This window comes from Schistocerca americana, chromosome 11 (assembly GCF_021461395.2).
Source record: "Schistocerca americana isolate TAMUIC-IGC-003095 chromosome 11, iqSchAmer2.1, whole genome shotgun sequence".
Taxonomy (NCBI): domain Eukaryota; kingdom Metazoa; phylum Arthropoda; class Insecta; order Orthoptera; family Acrididae; genus Schistocerca; species Schistocerca americana.
Genome location: NC_060129.1, coordinates 81,618,465 through 81,642,990, shown reverse-complemented (window position 1 = coordinate 81,642,990; position 24,526 = coordinate 81,618,465). Strand labels below are relative to the sequence as shown.

Sequence of the window (24,526 nt, the reverse complement as noted above, 5' to 3'; positions counted from 1 at the left end):
ACTTGTCAACAACGATTTCAATAAAATCTTTCGTTTTCCTTTCGGCCGTTATTTCCCCTGTTTACGCCTCACCGCGTCACCTGGGACTATACATTCCTATACAATATATCCTTGTTACAATGTCCTGCACCTACCATTAAAGTTTGTACCATGAATTCGGGACCACCCTGTATAACATCAAATCATAAAACTCACTGCATCATACTCTAATTTTATTTAAGAAAAAAATGTAAAGTACTGTTTACCATTTTGCAACAGACAGTGTTTACTGATTACGTAAAATGGTGGACCCAATGAGAGAACTGCATTTGATAATGGTCACATTGTGTTGTTGATTGTATGTAGATATGTGACAATACAATGAAATAGGCTTCTCTAGGATAGAATATAATACAGTAGAATGTGGAGCTAAATTTTAGCTGCGCTGTCAGGTCCCAGTCTAACAACCACTACAAAAATCATCATGTTTTTATATAAACATAGATGATACACTAAGTGGTAACATCTTCCCACAAATGAAAATCACTGCTCTTCGTTTAAGAAATAAATATGCCAATAATTCCCATTTAGCTCACATATTTATATTAAAGAGTACTGCATGTGCAATAGTTAGAAATCTGTTCTCATGCAATACCAGCAGAGGCACTATTGTAGCTCTCGTTGATCACTGCCAACTTTCCATCCAATCAGATTATGAAGAAGTTAGCCATCTGATTCAATAATGCAACTAACGGCAACATTACACACATGATTATAGTTACATTGGCTACACCTCAAGAAAGTTAACGTCCGCCCCCCCGGTAGCTGAGGGGTCAGCGCAACAGAATGTGAATCCTAAGGGCCCGGGTTCGATTCCCGGCTGGGTCGGAGATTTTCTCCGTTCAGGGACTTGGTGTTGTGTTGCTGTTTCTATTGTCACAACTGGTTTCAGCCTCTATGTCATTTTGAATAACGATTTCTTTAGACTGAGCACAGAGACATACAACAAGTATCTTAAAACAAGGGAGTAGCAGCCGAATACAATGTAATTGCAAATAATGTCACCAGATGACTCCTTGTAATGTTTAACTTGTTTATTTCATAGCACAACCGTATGCAATATACACATTGTAATTTCACAAATGTTCAGGAAATGCTGCTGGAATTTCCCTTAAGGAAATAGCAGAAAGCTCGGGGAAGAAGGCCAGTGTTCACTCTGTCTGCTTGCCGAGGGGTCTCATCCGAGATGTGGAGGAGGCCCTGCCGGCAGCGATAGAGAGCACTGGGTGCACCCGACTGCAAATTGTTGCTCATGTCAGCACCAATGACTCCTGCTGTCTGGGTTCAGAGGTCATCCTCAGTTCATACAGGCAGTTGGCAGAGGTGGTGAAGGCGGAAAGCCTCGCTCGCGGGCTGGAAACTGAGCTAACTATTTGTAGTGTCGTTCCCAGAACCGATCGCGGTTCTCTGGTTGGGAGCCAAGTGGAAGGCTTAAACCAGAGGCTCAGACGATTCTGCGAAGATCTAGAGTGCAAATTTCTCGACCTCCGCTATCGGGTGGAGAAATGTAGGGTCCCCCTGAATAGGTCTACACGCAGGAAGCAGCTACAAGGGTAGTGGAGTATGTGTGGAGTGCACATGTGGGTTTTTTAGGTTAGAGAATTCCCTCCCTAGGCCCAACAAGATCGCTCCTGAGACGCGACAAGGTAGCAGTAGGCAAAATGCAATGTGGAATGACAATATTAATGTGGTAATAGTAAACTGCAGGAGCGTCTATAGAAAGGTCCAAGAACAGCTCTCATTAATAAATGGTCACAAATGTAAACAGTAATGAAATTCTAAACTCAGATTGGAATGTATACCACAGAGACAGGTTGGACAGTGAAGGATGAGGCGTGTTTATAGCGATAAAAAGTGCAATAGTATCGAAGGAAATTGACGGAGATCTGAAATGTGAAATAATTTGGGTGAAAGTCACGGTTAAAGCAGGCTCAGACATGGTAATTGGATGTCTCTATAGGCCCCCTGGCTCAGCAGCTGTTGTGGCAGAACACCTGATGGAAAATTTGGAAAATATTTTGAGTTGATTTCCCGACCATGTTATAGTTTTGGGTGGAGATTGTAATTTACCAGATATAGACTGGGAGACTCAAACGTTTATAATGGGTGCCAGGGACAAAGAATCCAGTGAAATTTTTTTAAATGCATTATCTGAAAACTACCTTGAGCAGTTAAACAGATTACCGACTCGTGGCGCTAACATATTAGACCTTCTGGTGACAAACAGACCCAAACTAATTGAAACAGTTAACGCAGAACAGGGAATCAGCGATCATAAAGTGGTTACAGCATTGGTGATTTCAGCTGTAAATAGAAATATTAAAAAAGGTAGGAAGATTTTTCTGTTTAGCAGAAGTTACAAAAAGCAGATTTCAGAGTACTTGACGGCTCAACACAAAAGTTTTATCTCAAGTACAGATAGGGTTCAGGATCAGTGAACAAAGTTGAAAACCATCGTACAATATGCATTAGTTGAGTATGTGCCAAGCAAGATCAAGATGGAAAAGAGAAACCGTGGTACAACAACCGAGTAAGAAAACTGCTACGGATGCAAAGGGAACTTCACAGCAAACATAAACATAGCCAAAGCCTTGCAGACAAACTAAAACTACATGAAGCGAAATGCAGTGCGAGAGGCACTCAATGAATTCGAAAGTAAAGTTCTATGTAGTGACTTGGCAGAAAATCCTAAGTAATTTTGGTCTTATGTCAAAGTGGTAGGTGGATCAAATCAATGTCCAGACACACTGTGACCAAAATGGTACTGAAACAGAGGATGACAGACTAAAGGCCGAAATACTAAATGCCTTTTTCCAAAGCTGTTTCACAGAGGAAGACTGCACTGTAGTCGCTTCTCTAGATTGCTGCACAGATCGCAAAAATGGTAGATTTCGAAATTGATGACAGAGGGATAGAAAAACAATTAAAATTGCTCAAAAGAGGAAAAGCTGTTAGACCTGACGGGATACCAGTCTGATATTACACAGAGTAAGCGAAGGAACTTGCCTCCCTTCTTGCATCAGTGTACCGTAGATCTCCAGAAGAGCGTAGCATTCCAAAAGATTGGAAAAGGGCACAGGTCATCCTGGTTTTCAAGAAGGGATGTCTAACAGATGTGTAGAACTATAGACCTATATCTCTAACGTCGATCAGTTGTAGAATTTTGGAACACGTATTATGTTCGAGTAAAATGACTTTCCTGGAGACTAGAAATCTACTCTGTAGGAATCAGCATGGGTTTTGACAAAGATGATCGTGTGAAACGCAGCTCGCGCTATTCGTCCACAAGACTAAAAGGGCCATAGACACGGGTTCCCAGGTAGATGCCATGTTTCTTGACTTCCGCAAGGCGTTCGATACAGTTCCCCCCAGTCGTTTAATGAACAAAGTAAGAGCGTATGGACTATCAGACCAATTGTGTGATTGGATTGAAGAGTTCCCAGATAACAGAATGCAGCATGTCATTCTCAATGGAGAGAAGTCTTCCAAAGTAAGAGTGATTTCAGGTGTGCCGCAGGGGAGTGTCGTAGGACAATTGCTACTCACAATATACATAAACGACCTTGTGGATGACATCGGAAGTTCACTGAGGCTTTTTGCGGATGATGCTGTGATATATCGAGAGGTTGTAACAATGGAAAACTGTATTGAAATGCAGGAGGATCTGCAATGAACTGACACATGGTGCAGGGAAAGGCAATTGAATCTCAATGTAAACAAGTGGAATGTGCTGTTAATACATAGAAAAAAAGATCCTTTATCATTTAGCTACAATATAGCAGGTCAGCAACTGGAAGCAGTTAATTCCATAAATTATCTGGGAGTAGGCATTAGGAATGATTTAAAATGGAATGACCACATAAAATTAATCGTCGGTAAAGCAGACGCCTGAGATCCATTGGATGAATTCTAAGGAAATGCAGTGCGAAAACAAAGGAAGTAGGTTACAGTATACTTGTTTGCCCACTGCTTGAATACTGCTCACCAGTGTGGGATCCGTACCAGATAGGGTTGATAGAAGAGATAGAGAAGATGCAATGGAGAGCAGCGCGCTTCGTTACAGGATCATCTAGTAATTGCGAAAGCGTTACGGAGATGATAGATACAACTCCAGTGGAAGACTCTGCAGGAGAGGCGCTCAGTAGCTCGGTACGGCCTTTTGTTGAAGTTTCGAGAACATACCTTCACCGAAGAGTCGAGCAGTATATTGCTCCCTCCTACGTATATCTCGCGAAGAGACCATGAGGATAAAATCAGAGATATTAGAGCCCACACAGAAGCATACCGACAATCCTTCTTTCCACGAACAATACGAGACTGGAATAGGAGGGAGAACCGATAGAGGTACTCGAGGTACCCTCAGTCACATACCGTAAGGTGGTTTGTGGGGTATGGATGTAGATGTAGATGTAGATATGGGAGATGGAGGATGGAGGGGGTGAAATGTTAGTAAAGTGAGGGATAGTACATCACTTTGGAGTAAGTGACGTGTTATACCGTCATCTGTCTAACCAAAGGAGGATAGTCGTGACCTCAAGCGAGCATTATGTTATAGTTAAGTGTTTGTTTTGGACAGCATATTGAGCAGGAATATTCTATTTCTTTCACACGTCATTAGGACAAACGGACGCAGTGTATCTCCAAAGCAGGGGAGTTACCACCTGGCAGCTGACGTGCTGCCGAGGTGAGAGTGTCAATTCAGTGGCTGCTCTCCACGACCCGGTCCCTCCGCATCCTTTCCGCCAGCTAGCTTTTCAGAACTACGCACACAAGAGTCATCCTCAGAACACGTCCTCTGTTGTCGTAGTCCTCGTCGCCTCGGTCTCCACTGACCGTGCACCCACACCCTCCAGCCAGTGTTTCTCCCTTCCTTCCCTCGTCCTGCCACCCCTTCCCCATTCCATATCTCCACATCACTGCATCACATCACTAACTGCACAAACACAACAGCTCCACTGCCTGTGTGCTGGATTCCTACAACACACATTTGCTGCTTCTTCCCTGAGGATGGGATGAGCCGACCAGTTAAAACCGATACCGGTATTTTGCTTCTGAATAACTGGAATGTTTTAGTATTTCTTTGGTCTTAGTTATAACACGTGTTTTTATTTTTTACTAATAACTGGGTAAAAAACCAAAATACCAATTAGCTATAGCAGCAGTGCTAAGATTTTTCCTATTTTAACTAAACATTTTTGTAAAAACTGAGTAATTATTGTTTGTAAAATTTTCTTTTCTTTGAAATATTGTATTTTTATATAAAATGGGAAAAGTGGTCAGCGTTATTTTAACACAGGTGTAATGCGTTACGCCTTCAATAACTACCATAGCAGAATATAGTCAAGTGATCTTTTAAAATGTCAACAAAAAGGAACAACGCACAATCCTTTTTGAGGAAGTTCACATCGAAACTGGTATAAGAGTCCTTGATGCGGTTGTGGCAACAGTGATTACCAAAGCACTGAGGACAATGTAAACAAGCAGAATGATCTATATCCTCAGTAGTGTCCTACCTCAGTGAGGAACTTGAAACTTTCAGCACAGGGCAGGAGCATGTACAGAAATCTTGCTCAAGTTTAAAAGAATAGTTGACCATCACTGGGTAGATATGTACCCAATAGAACAGTTCATAATGGTAGGGAATTTATAAGGTATACAGTCAGAAACAGAGATTACTGCATAATACAAAGGGGTCCAAAAAAAATGTATCCACTGTGTAAAAGTCCATAACTGCCAAACTAATTGACGGAGTGGTTTCATCTTTGGTAGTGTAATAGTTTGTAGTTCTGGCAATCGAAACACAAGCATTGTATTGCATTGTTTTGTTCTGTCAGATGACAGTCACCAGATAGTCAGTGTTTTGTTCTCAGTTGCACCTAGTTACTCGAGTAAACATGGCCGGCGCAAGGTTTACATTCGATGAAAGGAAGTCAGTTTTGAAGTGGTATTTTAAGTACGAAAACATCGAGGTTCAACGGCAATGGTGAAATGAGTATCAAACAGAGCCACCGACACGTTTAACGATTTGTCGCATTCGAGACAAATTTGAAGCCGAAAGCTGTGTTAAAGATGTACACAAACAACGATCTGGACGCCTTGTAACAGTATCAAGTCCAGCTAACTCCCGTCATGTGTTACAACAATTCACTCGCTCACCACAGAAGTCTGTGAGACAGTGTGCCCGTGAAACTGGAGTGGGTTGCACAAGTGTTCGGCGAATTCTGAAGCCAGCAAAGTGGAAGTGCTACCCCGCCGAAAATCCAAACGTCCGTGTAGACAAAGCTGTGAATTTGCTGGGAGTAAATGTGTGGTGTCGGTTGTCTTACCGGGGCTTGATTGGGTCATTCAATCAGACATCCATTTTACCTGCCATCCGAGACTTGTATCGAGATGAAAGAGTTTATTTTCAACAAGATGGTCCCCCAGCCCATTACCAAAATCGTGTTAGGACATATCTCAATGAAAATCTACCAGGAAGATGGATAGGGTGTACAGGTGCTGTGGAGTATCCACCATGTTCCCCAGAGCTAACTCCTCTGGACTTTTACCTGTGGGGAACACTAAAGGACGTCATTTAGACAAAAGCCATGCACACTGGGCAAACTTCGAGAATCGGTTGTACATTCACGTGCAAATATCCACTTAAACACGTTGCAATCAGTAGTTCGTGCTGCAGTTCGGTGGCATCATTTGTGTGTCGATGTTAATTGTGACCATTTCGAACACCTACAGTGATATCTTTAAGTTGGACTTTAAGCTACACTTTCACCAAAAATGAGACAATTCCGTCAAGATGGATGCCTACTTGTAAATAGGGGATTTCAGACTATGGATGAATAATTATATTTCATATGCTTTTGTGAACCAGAAACATTTTTCATAAACCAGATAATACTAAAGTCTTAAGAATCCATTCAGAATACCAAAATCTAATTTAGTCAATTTTCAAAACATTAAGTAGTTTCATGTTCTTATGCCTGTCTTTATATAGGCAACCTGTCCCCCAAAATTGCGAGTCTTCATCTGGTCAGCACACAGATAACACCATTATGTCGGTTTGTGTAAAAGTCTGTGACCAGTGAGTAAACATGCAACACCTTTATGTCTAATTATGCCTTTTAAGTTCGTGGCTGGTAATCACACGAGTTACATCTGCGTGCGAAACATCTGCCGACAGTATTCATACTCACAAAGACATCAGTTAATGTAAAGTGTCTGCAACCACCAAATATCTCGGCTCTGTAACATCTCGTATGAAATAATGGTTCAAATGGCTCTGAGCACTATGGGACTCAACTGCTGTGGTCATAAGTCCCCTAGAACTTAGAACTACTTAAACCTAACTAACCTAAGGACATCACACACATCCATGCCCGAGGCAGGATTCGAACCTGCGACCGCAGCGGTCGTGCGGTTCCAGACTATAGCGCCTTTAACCGCTCGGCCACTCCGGCCGGCTATGAAATAATGCACGGAAAGTTCCGGTTGAGAATAACGAATTAGTTAGGAACAGAGAGATGACTCGCCAAAAGGCAAAAGTGCTGCGCTGTTGACAGATACACGAATGAGAGGTACAGAGCTGTAGTGGTTAATAAAAAAGAAAAAGAGAAGAAAAGAAAAGGTTGAAAATGTGGGAAGAAATGGTGAATAAAAAGTGGGTTTTAAAAATCATTAATGACCGTGAAAAAGGGAAAGAATGAAATGCAAGTCGGACTTCGTATTACAGAAAAGTTATCGGACTTCGTGATTCGGAAAAGCTATTGTTGGGGTGGTCCTTGTGGCGTTTCTGAGCAAAAGTCAAACCAATTTCCACCACAAAAATTATTTGAAAAAGAACAGAGAATAACAAAATGTAACTGACAGGGGGAAATGGCGTAGATAAGAGTTCATCCTTTACCAAGTTAACATGTCTTCTTTCGTGTGGCATCCAGGTCTTCAAAAATCTCCTACTTCATTTCTGCGTGAAAAGTCTGCTCCGAAATCTTGCAATAAGTTTCACTGTCCAGGAATTTCTAATGTATACAAAACCGTCTTGATATTAAACGCAATTTATTTTATGTTGCTTCTCTCCTCCAAATGTCATACAAACTTCCACAATACGTCTACACGTCAATAAGTTTTTTCGTCTTCATCCGACCAAGACTAGCTAATAAGTTTTTACGTCTGCATTAAGCTTCCGCTCTCGAGAGACAATGGACGGCCTTTGCAAATAATTTTTGTAGTGGAAATTGGTTTGACTTTTGCTCAGAAACACCACAAGGACCACCCCAACAATAGCCTTTCCGAACCGCGAAGTCCGATAACTTTTCTGTAATACGAAGTCCGATTTGCATTTCATTCTTTCCCTTTTTTCACAGCCATTAACGATTTTTTAAAACCCCCTTTTTCTTTCTTCTTCTTTTTTATTAAACACTACAGAGCTTTGCTACGCCAGCTTTCAGAATGAAATTCCTTTCTCAAACTGCAGGAGAAATGCACTCCCCACCCCCCCACCCCCTTCCGCGCGCGCGCACACACGCACGCACACACACACACACACACACACACACACACACACACACACACACAGCTGTCTGCCACCTGTCCCCTCTTTCTGCACCCACAACTAGCCAACAGATGGCTCCCCACTCTCACACGAGCTGCTAGACACTTCCCCCAAAACTATCCCTACCTCCCACCTCTCTCCATCTTCCCCACCCCACCCTGCAGCCCACCTTACTCCAGTACACTCACCATGGGCCAAGAAAGACCTAGTGGTAGAATGGGCACAACATAGGAAGACAGTTGTGTGTGTGTGTGTGTGTGTGTGTGTGTGGGGGGGGGGGGGGGGGGGGGGGGCATAATAATTCCAATCCCAAAGAAAGCAGGCATTGACAAATGTGAAAATTACCGAACTATCAGTTAATAAGTAACGGCTGCAAAATACTAACGCGAATTCTTTACAGATGAATGGAAAAACTAGTAGAAGCCAACCTCGGGGAAGATCAGTTTGGATTCCTTAGAAATATGGGAACATGTGAGGCAATACTGACCCTATGACTTATTTTAGAAGCTAGATTAAGAAAAGGCAAACCTACATTTCTAGCATTTGTAGACTTAGAGAAATCTTTTCACAATGTTGACTGCAACACTCTTTTTCTAATTCTGAAGGTGGTAGGGGTAAAATGCAGGTAGCGAAAGGCTATTTACAATTTGTACAGAAACCAGATGGCAGTTGTAAGAGTCGAGGGACATGAAGGGGAAGCAGTGGTTGGGAAGGGAGTGAGACAGGGTTGTAGCCTATCCCCAATGTTATTCAATCTGTATTTTGAGCAAGCAGTGAAGGAAACAAAAGAAAAATTTGGAATAGGTATTAAAATCCATGGAGAAGAAATAAAAACCTTGAGGTTCGCCGAAGACATTGAAATTCTGTCAGAGACAGCAAAGGACTTGGAAGAGCAGTTGAACAGAATGGACAGTGTCTTGAAAGGAGGATATAAGATGAACATCAACAAAAGCAAAACGAGGATAATGGAATGTAGTCGAATTAAGTCAGGTGATGCTGAGGGAATTAGATTAGGAAATGAGACACTTAAAGTAGTAAAGGAGTTTTGCATTTGGGGAGAAAAATAACTGACGATGGTCGAAGTAGAGAGGATATAAAATGTAGACTGGCAATGGCAAGGAAAGCGTTTCTGAAGAAGAGAAATTTGTTAACATTGAGTATAGATGTAAGTGTCAGGAACTCTTTTCTGAAAGTATTGGTACGGAGTGTAGCCATGTATGAAGTGAAACATGGACGATAAGTACATTAGACAAGAAGAGAATAGAACCTTTCGAAATGTCGTGCTATAGAAGAATGCTGAAGATTAGATGGGTAGATCACGTAACTAATGAGGAGGTACTATACAGGGTGGTCCATTGATAGTAAACGGGCCAAATATCTCACGAAATAAGCGTCAAATGAAAAAACTACAAAGAACAAAACTTGTCTAGCTGGAAGGGGGAAACCAGATGGCGCTATGGTTGGCCCATTAGATGGCGCTGCCATACGTCAAACGGATATCAACTGTGTTTATTTAAATAGGAAACCACATTTTTTATTACATATTCGTGTAGTACATAAAGAAGTATGAATGTTTTAGTTGGACCACTTTTTTCACTTTGTGATCAACTGCGCTGTAATAGTCACAAATGTATATGTATGTGGTATCATGTAACATTCCGCCAGTGCGGACGGTATTTGGTTCGTGATACATTACCCGTGTTAAAATGGACCATTTACCAACTGCGGAAAAGGTCGATATCGTGTTGATGTAGGGCTATTTTGATCAAAATTCCCAATGGGCGTGTGCTATGTATGCTGCTCGGTATCCTAGACGACATCATCCAAGTGTCCAGACCGTTTGCCGGATAGTTACGTTATTTAAGGAAACAGGAAGTGTTCAGCCACACGTGAAATGTCAACCACGACCTGCAACAAATGATGATGCCCAAGTAGGTGTTTCAGCTGCTGTTGTGGCTAATCCACACATCAGTAGCAGACAAACTGCGTGAGAACCAGGAATCTCTAAAACGTCGGTGTTGAGAATGCTACATCAACATCAATTGCACCCGTAGCATATTTCTATGCACCAGGAATTGCATGGTGATGACTTTGAACGTCGTGTACAGTTCTGCCACTGGGCACAAGAGAAATTACGGGACTATGACGGATTTTTTGCATGCATTCTATTTAGCGACGAAGCATCATTCACCAACAGCTGTAACGTAAACCGGCATAATATACAGTATTGGGCAACGGAAAATCCACGATGGCTGCGACAAGTGGAACATCAGCGGCGTTGGCAGGTTAATGTATGGTGCGGCATAATGGGAGGAAGGACAATTGGCCCCATTTTATCGATGGCAGTCTAAATGGTGCAATGCATGCTGATTTCCTTCGTAATGATCTACCGATGTTACTACAAGATGTTTCACCGCATGACAGAATGGCGATGTAGTTCCAACATGATGGATGTCCGGCACATTGCTCGCGTGCGGTTGAAGTGGTATTAAATAGCATATTTCATGACGGATTGGTCGTCGAAGCACCATACCGTGGCCTGCACGTTCACCGGATCTGACGTCCCCGGACTTCTTTTTGTGGAGAAAGTTGAAGGATATTTGCTATCGTGATCCACCGACAACGCCCGACAACATGCGTCAGCGCATTGTCAATGCATGTGCGAACATTACAGAAGGCGAACTACTCGCTGTTGAGAGGAACGTCGTTACTCGTATTGCCAAATGCACTGAGGTTGACGGACATCATTTTGAGCATTTATTGCATTAATGTGGTATTTACAGGTAATCACACTGTAACAGCATGCATTCTTAGAAACGATAAGTTAACAAAGGTACATGTATCACATTGGAACAACCGAAACAAAATGTTCAAACGTACCTACGTTCTGTATTTTAATTTAAAAAACCTAGCTGTTACCAACTGTTCGTCTAAAATTGTGAACCATATGTTTGTGACTATTATGGCGCCATCTAACACCAAGTGAAAAAAGTGGTCCAACTAAAACATTCATATTTCTTTACGTACTACACAAATATGTAATAAAAATGGGGGTTCCTATTAAAAAAAAACCAGTTGATATCCAGAATGAGATTTTCACTCTGCAGCGGAGTGTGCGCTGATATGAAACTTCCTGGCAGATTAAAACTGTGTGCCCGACCGAGACTCGAACTCGGGACCTTCGCCTTTCGCGGGCAAGTGCTCTACCAACTGAGCTACCGAAGCACGACTCACGCCCGGTACTCACAGCTTTACTTCTGCCAGTACCTCGTCTCCTACCTTCCAAACTTTACAGAAGCTCTCCTACGAGCCTTGCAGAACTAGCACTCCCGAAAGAAAGGATAATGCGGAGACATGGCTTAGCCACAGCCTAGGGGATGTTTCCAGAATGAGATTTTCACTCCCCGAAAGAAAGGATATTGCGGAGACATGGCTTAGCCACAGCCTAGGGGATGTTTCCAGAATGAGATTTCCAGAGTGAAAATCTCATTCTGGAAACATCCCCTAGGCTGTGGCTAAGCCATGTCTCCGCATTATCCTTTCTTTCGGGAGTGCTAGTTCTGCAAGGTTCGCAGGAGAGCTTCTGTAAAGTTTGGAAGGTAGGAGACGAGGTACTGGCAGAAGTAAAGCTGTGAGTACCGGGCGTGAGTCGTGCTTCGGTAGCTCAGTTGGTAGAGCACTTGCCCGCGAAAGGCAAAGGTCCCGAGTTCGAGTCTCGGTCGGGCACACAGTTTTAATCTGCCAGGAAGTTTCAGTTGATATCCGTTTGACCTATGGCAGCGCTATCTAGCACGCCAACCATAGCGCCATCTGGTTTCTCCCTTCAAGCTAGACAAGTTTCGTTCTTTGTAGTTTTGTCGTTTGATGCTTATTCTATGAGATATTTGGCCCGGTCACAATCAATGGACCACCCAGTATAGAATTGGTGAAAAGAGGAATTTGTGGCACAACTTGACTAGAAGAAGGGATTGGTTGGTAGGATATATTCTGAGGCATTGAGGGATCACCAGTTTTGTGTTTGAGAGCAGTGTGGAGGGTAAAAATCGTAGAAGGAGTCCAAGAGATGAATACACTAAGCAGATTCAGAAGGATGTAGGCTGCAGTAGGTACTGGGAGATGAAGAAGCTTGTACAGGATAGAGTAGCATGGAGAGCTGCAACAAACCGGTCTCTGGACTGAAGACGACTACCATAACAACAACAACAACAACAACAACAACAACCTAGCAGAGCAAAGCTCTGTCTGTTTGTTCATGTATCTTTTGACAGCGCAGCACTTCTGTGTTTTGGTGAGTAAGTTCGTGTGAAACAGTAAACATGTAACTTCAAATTGCTATGTGTCTATGATTTATGGTTGAATTAGTTCTCTTCCAGATGTGTTTGTGAAGGATGATATTCACATTTCTTTACCTGTACAGTATAAAACTGGAACGGGCCATCAACAATGTGGATTATTTTTTAGTACTCAGTCTCTTGACTGGTTTAACTCGGCCTGCCCAATTATTTGCTGGATGTGTTCCAATCTCTGTCTTCCTCTACAGTTTTGCCCTCAACAGCTCCATCTAGTATGATGGCAGTTATTCCCCGATGTCTGAACACTTGTCCTACTGTATTGTCCCTTCTTCTTGTCGATGTTTTCCACACATTCTTTTCCTCACCAATTCTGCAGAGAACCTCCATATGTCATACTTTAACTGTCACCAGAATTTTCAACAGTCCTCTGTAACACCACATCTCAAGTGCTTCAATTATCTTATTTTCCAGTTTTCCATTAGTTCATGTTTCACTACCACATAATGCTGTGCTCCAAATACACATTCTCAGCAATATCTTCCTCAAATTAAGGCCTATATTTGATACTAATCGACTTTTCTTGGCCAGGAGTGCCCTTTTTACCAGTGTCAGTCTGCTTTTTTGTCCTCCTTGCTCCGTCCATCATGGGTTACAATGCAAATAAAATGGGACGAGTTACTTTTAACATTCATCTATGGTGTGGTCAACTTCATTTCGCATTATCCTTCATACAATTAGTTTCCAGAATATCTATCCAAAGCATGAATATATGAGCTTTCAAGAGATGTATAACCAATTACAACATCAACCAGAGGTAAGATGGGTGCACCGCCACCATATCCAACTGCCATCCTGGTACTTGTGTTCAGCCTGTGCACTTTCTGTGTGTGTGTGTGTGTGTGTGTGTGTGTGGGGGGGGGGGGGGGGGGGGGACAGGTGGCCGGGGGGGAGGGGGGGGGGGGAGATAGACATGGACGTGTATACTACCTTGTTAAGCAAGCATAGTTTTCATTTTTATTTGTGCACCTTTCAAAAATTCTGTGCTTCCACTATCCACTGACTAAGTGTAAATTACTTCCAAACTAGCATGAAGATAATACACATTAAAATAAAACAATCAAGATCCAGGATGGAATGACAAAAATATAGGAAGGATACATTGCTACTCATCACATGCAGGTGGTGCCAAGTTGCAAACAGGCACAGTGAAAACGAATTCTTTTTCATTGTGCCTGCCTATGGCTCAACCCCTTCTCTATGCGGTGAGTAGCAGTCTACCCTTTCCACGCAAAAACGTAATACACACTCCATAACATCAACATCACAGTGTTCAGGTATGTCAGTGCAGAAATAACCAGCACAGATAGCCAACACTCACTCGTGAAGCAAAGATAGGCAATAATCACTTGTGACTGGATGCCCAGCAAAATCATCTCTATTGTCATTTGGTTTAAAAATTTCTATTTTAGGATCTTATTTTGTACTAAACTGCTGTTTGATCCATCTGCCTACCCTCTGCGAGTGCACTCTTTTACTCCTCACCACCACCACCACCACCACCACCACCACCACCACCACCACCACCACCATCCACAACAACCTTTGCAACAACTTCTCCTGTTCCACCAAAGCCTCCTCACTCGTGAACTTACCACATGTGACAGTCTTATTATAAGATAGTGTAAAATTGGGTTACTTTGCGACTGTAGGGGCTACTTTGTGACATACGTTCATTTTCGCTTATTTCGAATCTCCCACTGCGTCCAAGATGCCTAGAAACCAAAGATTAGCACCAGCGACTTGCCTGTACTGCTCCTCCATCTACATCTACATCTACATCTACATCCACACTCCGTAAGCCACCTGACGGTGTGTGGCGGAGGGTACTTTGAGTACCTCTATCGGTTCTCCCTTGTATTCCAGTCTTGTGTTGTTTGTGAAAAGAAACATTGTCGGTATGCCTCTGTGTGGGCTCTAATCTCTCTGATTTTATCCTCACGGTCTCTTTGCGAGATACACATAGGAGGGAGCAATATACTGCTTGACTCCTTGGTGAAGGTATGTTCTCAAAACTTCAACAAAAGGCTGTACCAAGCTACTGAGCGTCTCTCTTGCAGAGTCTTCCACTGGAGTTGATCTATCATCTCCGTAACGTTTTCGCGATTACTAAATGATCCTGTAAACGAAGCGCGCTGCTCTCCGTTGGATCCTCTCTATCTCTTCTATCAACCCTATCTGGTACGGATCCCACACCAGTGAGCATTATTCAAGCAGTGGGCGAACAGGTGTACTGTAACCTGCTTCCTTTGTTTTCGGATTGCATTTCCTTAAGATTCTTCCAATGAATCTCAGTCTGGCATCTGCTTTACCGACGATCAACTTTATATGATCATTCCATTTTAAATCACTCCTAATGCGTACTCCCAGATAATTTATCGAATTAACTGTTTCCAGTTGCTGACCTGCTATATTGTAACTAAATGATATGGGATCTTTCTTTCTATGTATTCGCAGCACATTACACTTCTCTACGTTGAGATTCAATTGCCATTCCCTGCACCATGCGTCAATTTGTTGCAGATCCTCCTGCATTCAGTACAATTTTCCACTGTTACAACCTCTCGATATACTACAGCATAATCCGCAAAAAGCTGCAGTGAACTTCCGATGTTATCCACAAGATCATTTACGTATATTGTGAACAGCAACGCTCCTACGATGCTCCCCTGCGGCACACCTGAAATCACTTTTACTTCGGAAGACTTCTCTCCATTGAGAATGACATGCTGCGTCCTGTTATCTAGGAACTCTTCAATCCAATCACACAATTGGTCTGATAGTATATGCTCTTACTTTGCTCATTAAACGACTGTGGGGAACTGTATCAAGAAACACGGCATCTGCCTGGGAACCCGTGTCTATGGCCCTCTGAGTCTCGTGGACAAATATCGTGAGCTGGGTTTCACACAATCGTCTTTTTTGAAACTCATACTGATTCCTACAGAGTAGATTTCTAGTCTGCAGAAAAGTCATTATACTCGATCATAATACGTGTTCCAAAATTCTACAACTGATCAACGTTACAAACACAGCTCACACCATTATGGAGGCACCACCAGCCTGGACAGTGCCTCGTTGACAACTTGGGTCCACGATTACAGTACAAACAGAAAGAACTTCCGAAGCTAGTCAAAGGCAGTGCGCACGCAATCTGAAAGTCCAGGCAGTGCCCAAGCGTCAGTCGTCCGGCCTCGGTAATCCAGCCCAGATAGAAGAGTCGGGCACAACAATGAATTAGCAGTGCAAAAATGTTTTTAGTTAATTACAATATTCAGCAATGCTGTACATATTTGAAATTGTCACTTTCTTTACAATTCAGTACCACGGCCCCTAAAAGGAACAGAAAGACGAAATTTTAGATGTGGTGAACTGAGGAACTTTGCAGAAAGCCCCTGCTGCTGAGTACAGTGGTAAGGAGCAAGTAATTACGGCATCAAAAAAGAAAAACAATGTTATTCAACAGCACGCAACCCAAACTGACAGCGAGTTGGGAAGATAGAAGGTTATGCAAATGAAAGTGAGAATGAAGATCCGCATTTAGCTGTTTACGAATGGCTTACACAACACTGCAGTAAAGGAATTCTAGTCAGTAGCCTGATAACATAGGAAAAAGCACTTGCATCTAACAAATGACTTGGCAGCAGTAATTTGCTTGCCGCAACAGGCCTCCTTGGCAAGACGTTTCATTCAAAACAATTAGCTGCCAACGAAGAGAAGAAAGGTCACTATTACAAACAACAGAAACAGCACGTAATATCAACGGCACGTTGTAATGTAAGTAGGAGTGATAAACTGCCACTAACAGTGATTGGGAAATCACGACATCCACGTCATTTTTTGCAGTCAGAGAAATACACTGCCAGTGCAATCTAGTGCTCAGAAGAGAGCGTAGACGAACAGAAGTATTCTCTCGGCAGTTCTACGAAACGTCAGTATCGGGTGTGAGAAAAGAACTGAAAAAGAAAACGCATCCACTGAAAGCTATTTTAGTAGGAAAAATGCGCGTGTGGATGCAAAAGGGTTAGGCCCAGTCCACGAGCTCTTTCGTTGCTCACCTGCTCCCATTAAGTGTCAGGAATAAAATGACAAAACATAAAAATATCTTTACAACTTTTGAATAGAGCACGTTTTGTTGCCCTACGAAGCTGGCGGCTGGTGCAGACCGTACCCCTGCACCCCCCTAGTTCTACCACTGACAAGACTGCTGTACTCACAATCACCCAGTAACTGAAGACAAGCAGTATAATAATCTAAAGTCACTGCCTGAGATAAAACTAAACTTCAGAATACTATGGTGACACTGCACATCTCGCTGAACAGTATGGAATACAGGTTGCAGCTCACCAAACAGTAACAAGTAAGGCCAACAACTCACTCACCAAACAGAAAGGAGTTACGGTAGGTAGGTAAGTAGGTAGGAAGGAAGGAAGGAAGGAAGGAAGGTAGGTAGGTATGTACGTACGTACGTACACATGTGAACAAAAATATCTAGACACCCCCCAAAAACACACATTTTTCATATTAGGTGCATTGTGCTGCCACCTACTGCTAGGTACTCCGTATCAACGACCTCAGTAGTTGTTAGACATTGTGAGAGAGCAGAATGGGGTGCTCCGTGGAACTCACGGACTTCGAATATGGTCAGATGATTGGGTGTCACTTGTGCCATGCGTCTGAATGTGAAATTTCCACACTCCTAAACATCCCTAGATCCACTGTTACCGATGTGGTAGTGAAGTGGAAACGTGAAGTGACACATACAGCACAAAAGCGTACAGGCCAACCTCGTCTGCTGACTGACAGAGACCACCAACAGTTGAAGAGGGTCGTAATGTGTAATAGGCAGACATCTATCAACACCATCACACAGGAATTCCATATTCCATCAGGATCCACTGCAAGTACTATGACAATTAGGCAGGAGGTGAGAAAACTTAGATTTCATGGTCAAGCGGCTGCTCATAAGCCTCATGTCGTGCCAGTAAATGCCAACCGACGCCTCGCTCAGTGTAAGGAACGTAAACAATGGATGACTGAACAGTGGAAAAATGTTGTGTTGAGTAACGATTCACGGCACACAATGAGGTGATCTGATGGCAGGGTGTGGGTGTAGCGAATGCTCAGTGAACGTCATCTGGCAGCATGTATAGTGCCAACAGTAAAATTTGGAGGCAGTAGTGTTATGGTGTGGTCGGGTTTTTCGTGTGTGTGTGTGTGTGTGTGTGTGTGTGTGTGTGTGTGTGTGTGTGGAGAGGGGGTGAGGGGGGGGGGGGGCTTGCACCCTTGTCGTTTTGCATGGCACTATCACAGCACAGGCCTACACTGATTTTTTAAGCACCTTCTTGCTTCCCACTGTTGAAGAGCAATTCAGGGATGGCGATTCCATCTTTGAACACGATCGGGCACCTGTTCATAATGCACGTCCTGTGGTGGAGTGGTTACATGACAGTAACATCCCTTTAATGGACTGACCTGAACAGAGTCCTGACCTGAATCCTATAGAACACCTCTGGGATGTTTTGGGACGCCGACTTCGTGCCAGGCATCAACCGACCAACATCGATACCTCTCCTCAGTTCAGCACTCTGTGAAGAATGGGCTACAATTCCCCAAGATACCTTCCAGCACCGATTGAACGTATGCCTGTGAGAGTACAAGCTGTCATCAAGGCTATGGGTGGGTGACCACCATTTTGAATTCCAGCATTACTGATGGAGGGCACCACAAACTTTTAAGTCATTTTCAGCCAGGTATCCGGATACTTTTGATCACATAGTGAGTGAGTGTGTGTGTGTGTGTGTGTGTGTGTGTGTGTGTGTGTGTGTGTGAGAGAGAGAGAGAGAGAGAGAGAGAGAGAGAGAACATTACTCACATTGGCCATGCGTGGATTCCATCCTCCATGGCCTTCCTGCAGCTGCTTAAGGGAGGCAACATCCAACGTGACCTTGACACGCTCGCCGACATTGAATGTCAGGTGTCGCCTTGGGGCCACTACAGTACCACCGTTTGGACTCGCACGGCAAATGCCTACCACAGCTCCTGTTGAAATTGACAAACAAAATTAAACACTATTGCATATTAGTAATTAACATAAAAGTGCTACTAATACATCTCAACCAAATGCAGTAATGTGAAGTCCTCAGTCGTCTATAAATAACCGAAGGAGTAAAAGTAACAATCTACCGTACAGTTGAGTCATAGCCAGGCACATATAGGAGACTGAAAATGTTGCCGAGCTTTTGAAGGAACTCTTTTGCAGAGTTAACTGAAAACACACTCTTGTGCGGCCACACTGTCCTGGCCGACTACACTGCAGCTCGACGGGACCTGTGTCACGGAAAGATGGCGAGGGGAGAAAGGATCGGAGGGAGGGTGACCGAGCAGTGGGAGAGAGTCACATTTAATACTCAGTTTGTGTTAACTAGTGGGATTACAGCAGCAGTAATTTAAAATAGAAAGACTGCAAAATGTGTTTTGTGTACGCTTGTTTGTTTTCCTTACAACAGCAACACAGCAACTGAATGAGAGCCGACAGCAATTTTCTGTGCTGCACAGGCAGGTTTTCTCCACCAGGTGAAATTCTCACCAGGCTGACTGTCGCACATTGCAAGAAGATGACAGAAGTTGCACTCGACTGCATTTAACGATTATTTTAACAGTGTATGAAAATAAACAAAATAATGTTTGTAACGGAATGCGATCAGTCAAAGTCAAGACCCCATCAGAGTGTGTTCACGTTTGGCCACACTTATAAATGATTGCATGTTATTACTTGACTTAAGGGGGTTAAGACATGAAACGGGCCAACTTGGAGCAGGAGAGGCACCACAGGACATTTTAATTTCCACTGTCTATACTTCTGCAAATAAATTCATAAAACTTTGTCAGCATGACCAGGAAGGATTCAGGATTCACACTCATAGCAGTGGAAGTTCAAAAACATAACAAAATAAATTATTTTTATGTGTGAAATTTCATTTGTTGCTATAGGTACACTTTTCTTCATAAGTAAGAGAGAGTCTTCAATGAATTTTGCACTGCTTATTAAACACAAACTCCTTAGTGCAAAACGCCAAAATTTTCCAAATCTATTAACATTGTGGTAAAAACTGAGATAATTAGCTATAAAATTTGAGTTTTTTCTAAACATGAAGTTTAAAATATAACACCTCATTCATTTTTTCATAAATTAAATAAATTCTACAGTTTCATGCACCTGTAAGTAGGTTGTGTACGCTGTGCAAAATTCATTGAAGAATGTCTCTTACTTATGAAGAAAAGTGTACTTATAGCAACAAATGCGGCCAAAAGTAAGTGAAAAAATGAAATTTCACATGCAAAAAAAATTATTTTGTTATGTGTTTGAACTTCCACTGCTATAAGTGTGAATCCTGCATCCTTCCTGGTCATGCTGACGAAGTTTTATGAATTTAGATTGGATTGTTTGGGGGAGGAGACCAGACAGCGAGGTCATCGGTCTCATCGGATTAGGGAAGGAGGGGGAAGGAACTCAGCCGTGCCCTTTCAGAGGAACCTTCCCAGCATTTGCCTGGAGCGATTTAGGGAAATCACGGAAAACCTAAATCAGGATGGTCGAACGCGGGATTGAACTGTTGTCCTCCTGAATGCGAGTCCAGTGTGCTAGCCACTGCGCCACCTCACTCGGTTTTATGAATTTATTTGTAAAAGTATAGACAGTGGAGATTAAAACGTCCTGTGGTACCTCTCCTGCTCCAGGTCAGCTCATTTGACGACCTACCCCCCTTAACATTTTTACATGGCGTATGTTGTAATCTGCGACAAGAATAAATCAGCTGTAAGTTATTTTTTTAAAAATTAAATATTTCTATGTGATGATTCAGCCTGAAAGTAGATAAATAATTATACGAATGTCTAGTGTGTGTACCGTCATGCAGGATCCGCAGCTGTAATACACATAACGTAAACTGAAGGGCAAGGGAGGAGAAAGGACAGGAAAAGGAAGAAACTAATGATATCAGCTGCAGATAGGTTGAACTAGGTGGGAACGTGAGTCAGCTAAGCAGTGGCACGATAGTTTGCACATTTGTGATTAACACACTATTTGGATGGTGAACAGGTTAGCGCAGTTGCCTAGTAGGAAGGAGATCCCGGGTCGGAATCCCAGGCCGGCACGCATTTTCACTCGTTGCCGCCGATTTCACAAAGTCCGGATGCAGCCGACATCCTTTGTTCCTTCGCTTCTGTTCCCTTTCTCCCCCTTCCCCTTCAATTTTCGTAATATATAAATGCAGTTTAATTAGACCTAGTCTACTGCGAAAAAAAATCCAGCGAATTAATATTATTGAAGTGAAACAAAGTATTTATGAAGCAAAACTGCAATGTTTCATTTGTCTTTGGAACTGATATACTTTGATGAAATAACTTTATTCCAGATTATTTTACATTCTCTGAAGAAAAAAGGTATCTACTACTTACAAAATTTTGAAATGTACAAGACTTATCACTAGTGCTACAAGATTTTGAAATGTACAATACTTATCACTAGTGCCAGAGATTATAGAATGAAAGTAAAAGCCTTAAGTTACATACAATCTGAAGGAAACTTCACAAACCGAGATCGCTAAAAAAGCCTTTTATGGTATAAATAGTTTTGTCAGAGATACACCGTCATCGGATTTGCAAGAGGACAAACGAAGTTGATAGGAAAATATTTTACAACCACAATGTTACAAGAATTAAATTTTCACTGTGCAGCGGAGTGTGCGCTGATATGAAACATCCTGGCAGATTAAAACTGTGTACTCGACCGAGACTCGAACTCGGGACCTCTGCCTTTCGCGGGTAAGTGCTCTACCGACTGAGCTACCCAAGCACGACTCACGCCCCGTCCTCACAGCTTTACTTCCACCAGTACCTCGTCTCCTACTTTACAAACATCACAGAAGCTCGCCTGCTAACCTTGCAGAACTAGCAGTCCAGGAAGAAAGGATATCGTCGGTCGAACACTTGCCTGGGAAAGGCAAAGGTTCCGAGTTCGCATCTCGGTCTGGCACACCATTTTAATCGGGCCGGAAGTTTCGTGATATTACATCACCATAAAATGTATTTTTATATAACCTACATTGTTATAAGATACCTAATGCTTTAAATTTGTATGGTCATTCAGATGTACATTATAAACATGAAACCAGAATTTGAACATAACACTTTTATATTTGACATGCCAATAAGCAGTAATCTTCACAGTAGTGGGAAATGCATATGCAATGTGAAGCAATTTGCAACACTGCCAGACAATGTACTGTAAAAAAATTTAAAGTATAAGGTATGTTGGAAGTCCACAGTTTATGTAACAAGACAGTTTAACAAGTTGTAATATCATGATTGTAAAATATTCTACCAACTACTGTTCATCATCTTGCAGGTCCAATGAGGACAGCACAGCTCATCTGGTAAAACGCTTTTTTAGTGACCTCGGCACGTGCTTTTTTCTCGTGTTGTCACACACTGCAGATTGCTTCCAGACTGACAACATCCGAACTATACAAGGGTAATTCAGAAAGTACAGAACATCTCGACACACGACCGTGTCCCTCCACGTGCACACCCACATCCACATCCACCTCCACCTACCACTGTTACACTGCCAACTGACTGCCGATCTCAATACTCGTCTGCTTCAGTTTGGTGCCAGCTTTAAAATGTGTGATAAAATTGACGATCCCGCTAAGTGTGAGGTGTACAGTGTTATCGACTTTTTAAATTCACAAAAACTCTAACTCGTCGAAATTCGTAGACGAATAACTGACGTTTACGGTAATGTCACAAATGAAGTGACATTCTTGAAGTGGCATATCTCGTTTAATGACAGATGGACGAATATTCGCAACAGAGATCGTTCGGGCCGGCTCTCAGTGACGGCTGATCGAGACTCGAAGTGAGAATCTAAACAAAAATCTAAGACGACAGGCATTTCAAAATTAGTGGACTGCAGTGGCCTACTGTCACATGCTACACTATTAAAAACTCAATTACATGTGGAGAAGAATGCTAGCCAGTGGAGTCATCTCCTTCACGATAATGCACGTCTACACACTGTGCCAGTGACACAGAACTCACTTCGGCGACATCTGCCATACAGGGTGGACTCACCAGCAAGTGATTATCATTTATTTCCCAACTGAAAGATGTTTTTGAGTGGACAACAGTACGGAATTTATGATAAACGTAAAGAAGTCGTGAATCAGTGGTTCCACAATTTGGTAGCAACTCGGTATGCAGAAGGCATAGAAAACTGGTAAGCCAGTATGACAAGTGCCTAAATTTGAGTAGTGACCATGCAGAAAAATAGCTTGGGTATCAAATTGTATGTTAAATACAGTTGCATTTGATTATATCAAATAAAAATGTTTGCAGAAAAAAATACATTTCCTACTTTCCGAACGACCCTCATATAACATTAAATTACTATTAAAATTTTTTTTGTAGCAAATTGTCTGGATACAGAGGGTAACACTAAATGCAGTGAAGCATCTTTGGCCTCTATAGTTACAAAAACAGACTGCATTAACACTAGGCAGAATCTTAAAATGAAATTTTTATTGAATTAACACAAGAGATTTTGTGCCCATTTCCCGTCGCATTAGCGATCAAAAAGAATCTGTTCAATTCCAATATAGTCTTTGGGCAAAAAAGTTAACTACAATCTGGAGTGGCATAACTACACTACTGGCCATTAGAAGTACTACACCATGAAAATGACGTGCTACAGATGCAAAATTTAACCAACAGGAAGAAGATGCTGTGATATGCAAATGATTGGCTTTTCAGAGCATTCACACAAGGTTGGCGCCGGTGGCGACACCTACAACGTGCTGACATGAGGAAAGTTTCCAACCGATTTCTCATTCACAAACAGCAGCTGACCAGTGTCGCCTGGTGAAACGTTGTTGTGATGCCTCATGTAAGGAGGAGAAATGCGTACCATCATGTTTCCAACTTTGATAGAGGTCGAATTGTAGCCTATCGCGATTTCAGTTTATCGTATCACGACATTGCTCCTCACGTTGGTCGAGATCGAATAACTTTTAGCAGAATATGGAATCGGTGGGTTCAGGAGGGTAATACGGAACGCCGTGCTGGATTCCGACAGCCTCATATCACTAGCAGTTGAGATGACAGGCATCTTATCCGCACGGCTGTAACGGATCGTGCAGCCACGTATCGATCCCTGAGTCAACAGATGGGAATGTTTGCAAGGCAACAACCATCTGCAGGAACAGTTCGACGACGTTTGCAGCAGCACGGACTATCAGATCGGAGACCGTGGCTGCGGTTTCTCTTGACGCTGCATCACAGACAGGAGTGCCTGCGATGGTGTACTCAGCGACAAACCTGGGTCCACGAATGGCAAAATGTCATTTTTTTGGATGAATCCAGGTTCTGTTTACAGCATCACGATGGTCGTATCCGTGTTTGGCGACATCACGGTGAACGCATATTGGAAGCGTGTATTCATCATCGCCATACTGGCGTATCACCCGCTGTGATGGTATGGGCTGCCATCGGTTACACGTCTCGGTCACCTCTTGTTTGCTTTGACGGTACT

The 24,526-nt window shown here is 42.7% G+C and overlaps 1 protein-coding gene across 1 annotated transcript in view; it reads right to left on the bottom strand.

Annotated features, from left to right (window-relative positions):
- LOC124553637 (E3 ubiquitin-protein ligase MIB2) overlaps positions 1-24,526 on the bottom strand; it is a 219,376-nt gene that overhangs the window by 124,414 nt on the left and 70,436 nt on the right. Inside the window, exon 6 of the mRNA XM_047127508.1 lies at positions 18,809-18,975. Coding sequence (XP_046983464.1) covers positions 18,809-18,975 — 167 coding nt within the window. The remainder of the gene's footprint in view (positions 1-18,808; positions 18,976-24,526) is intronic.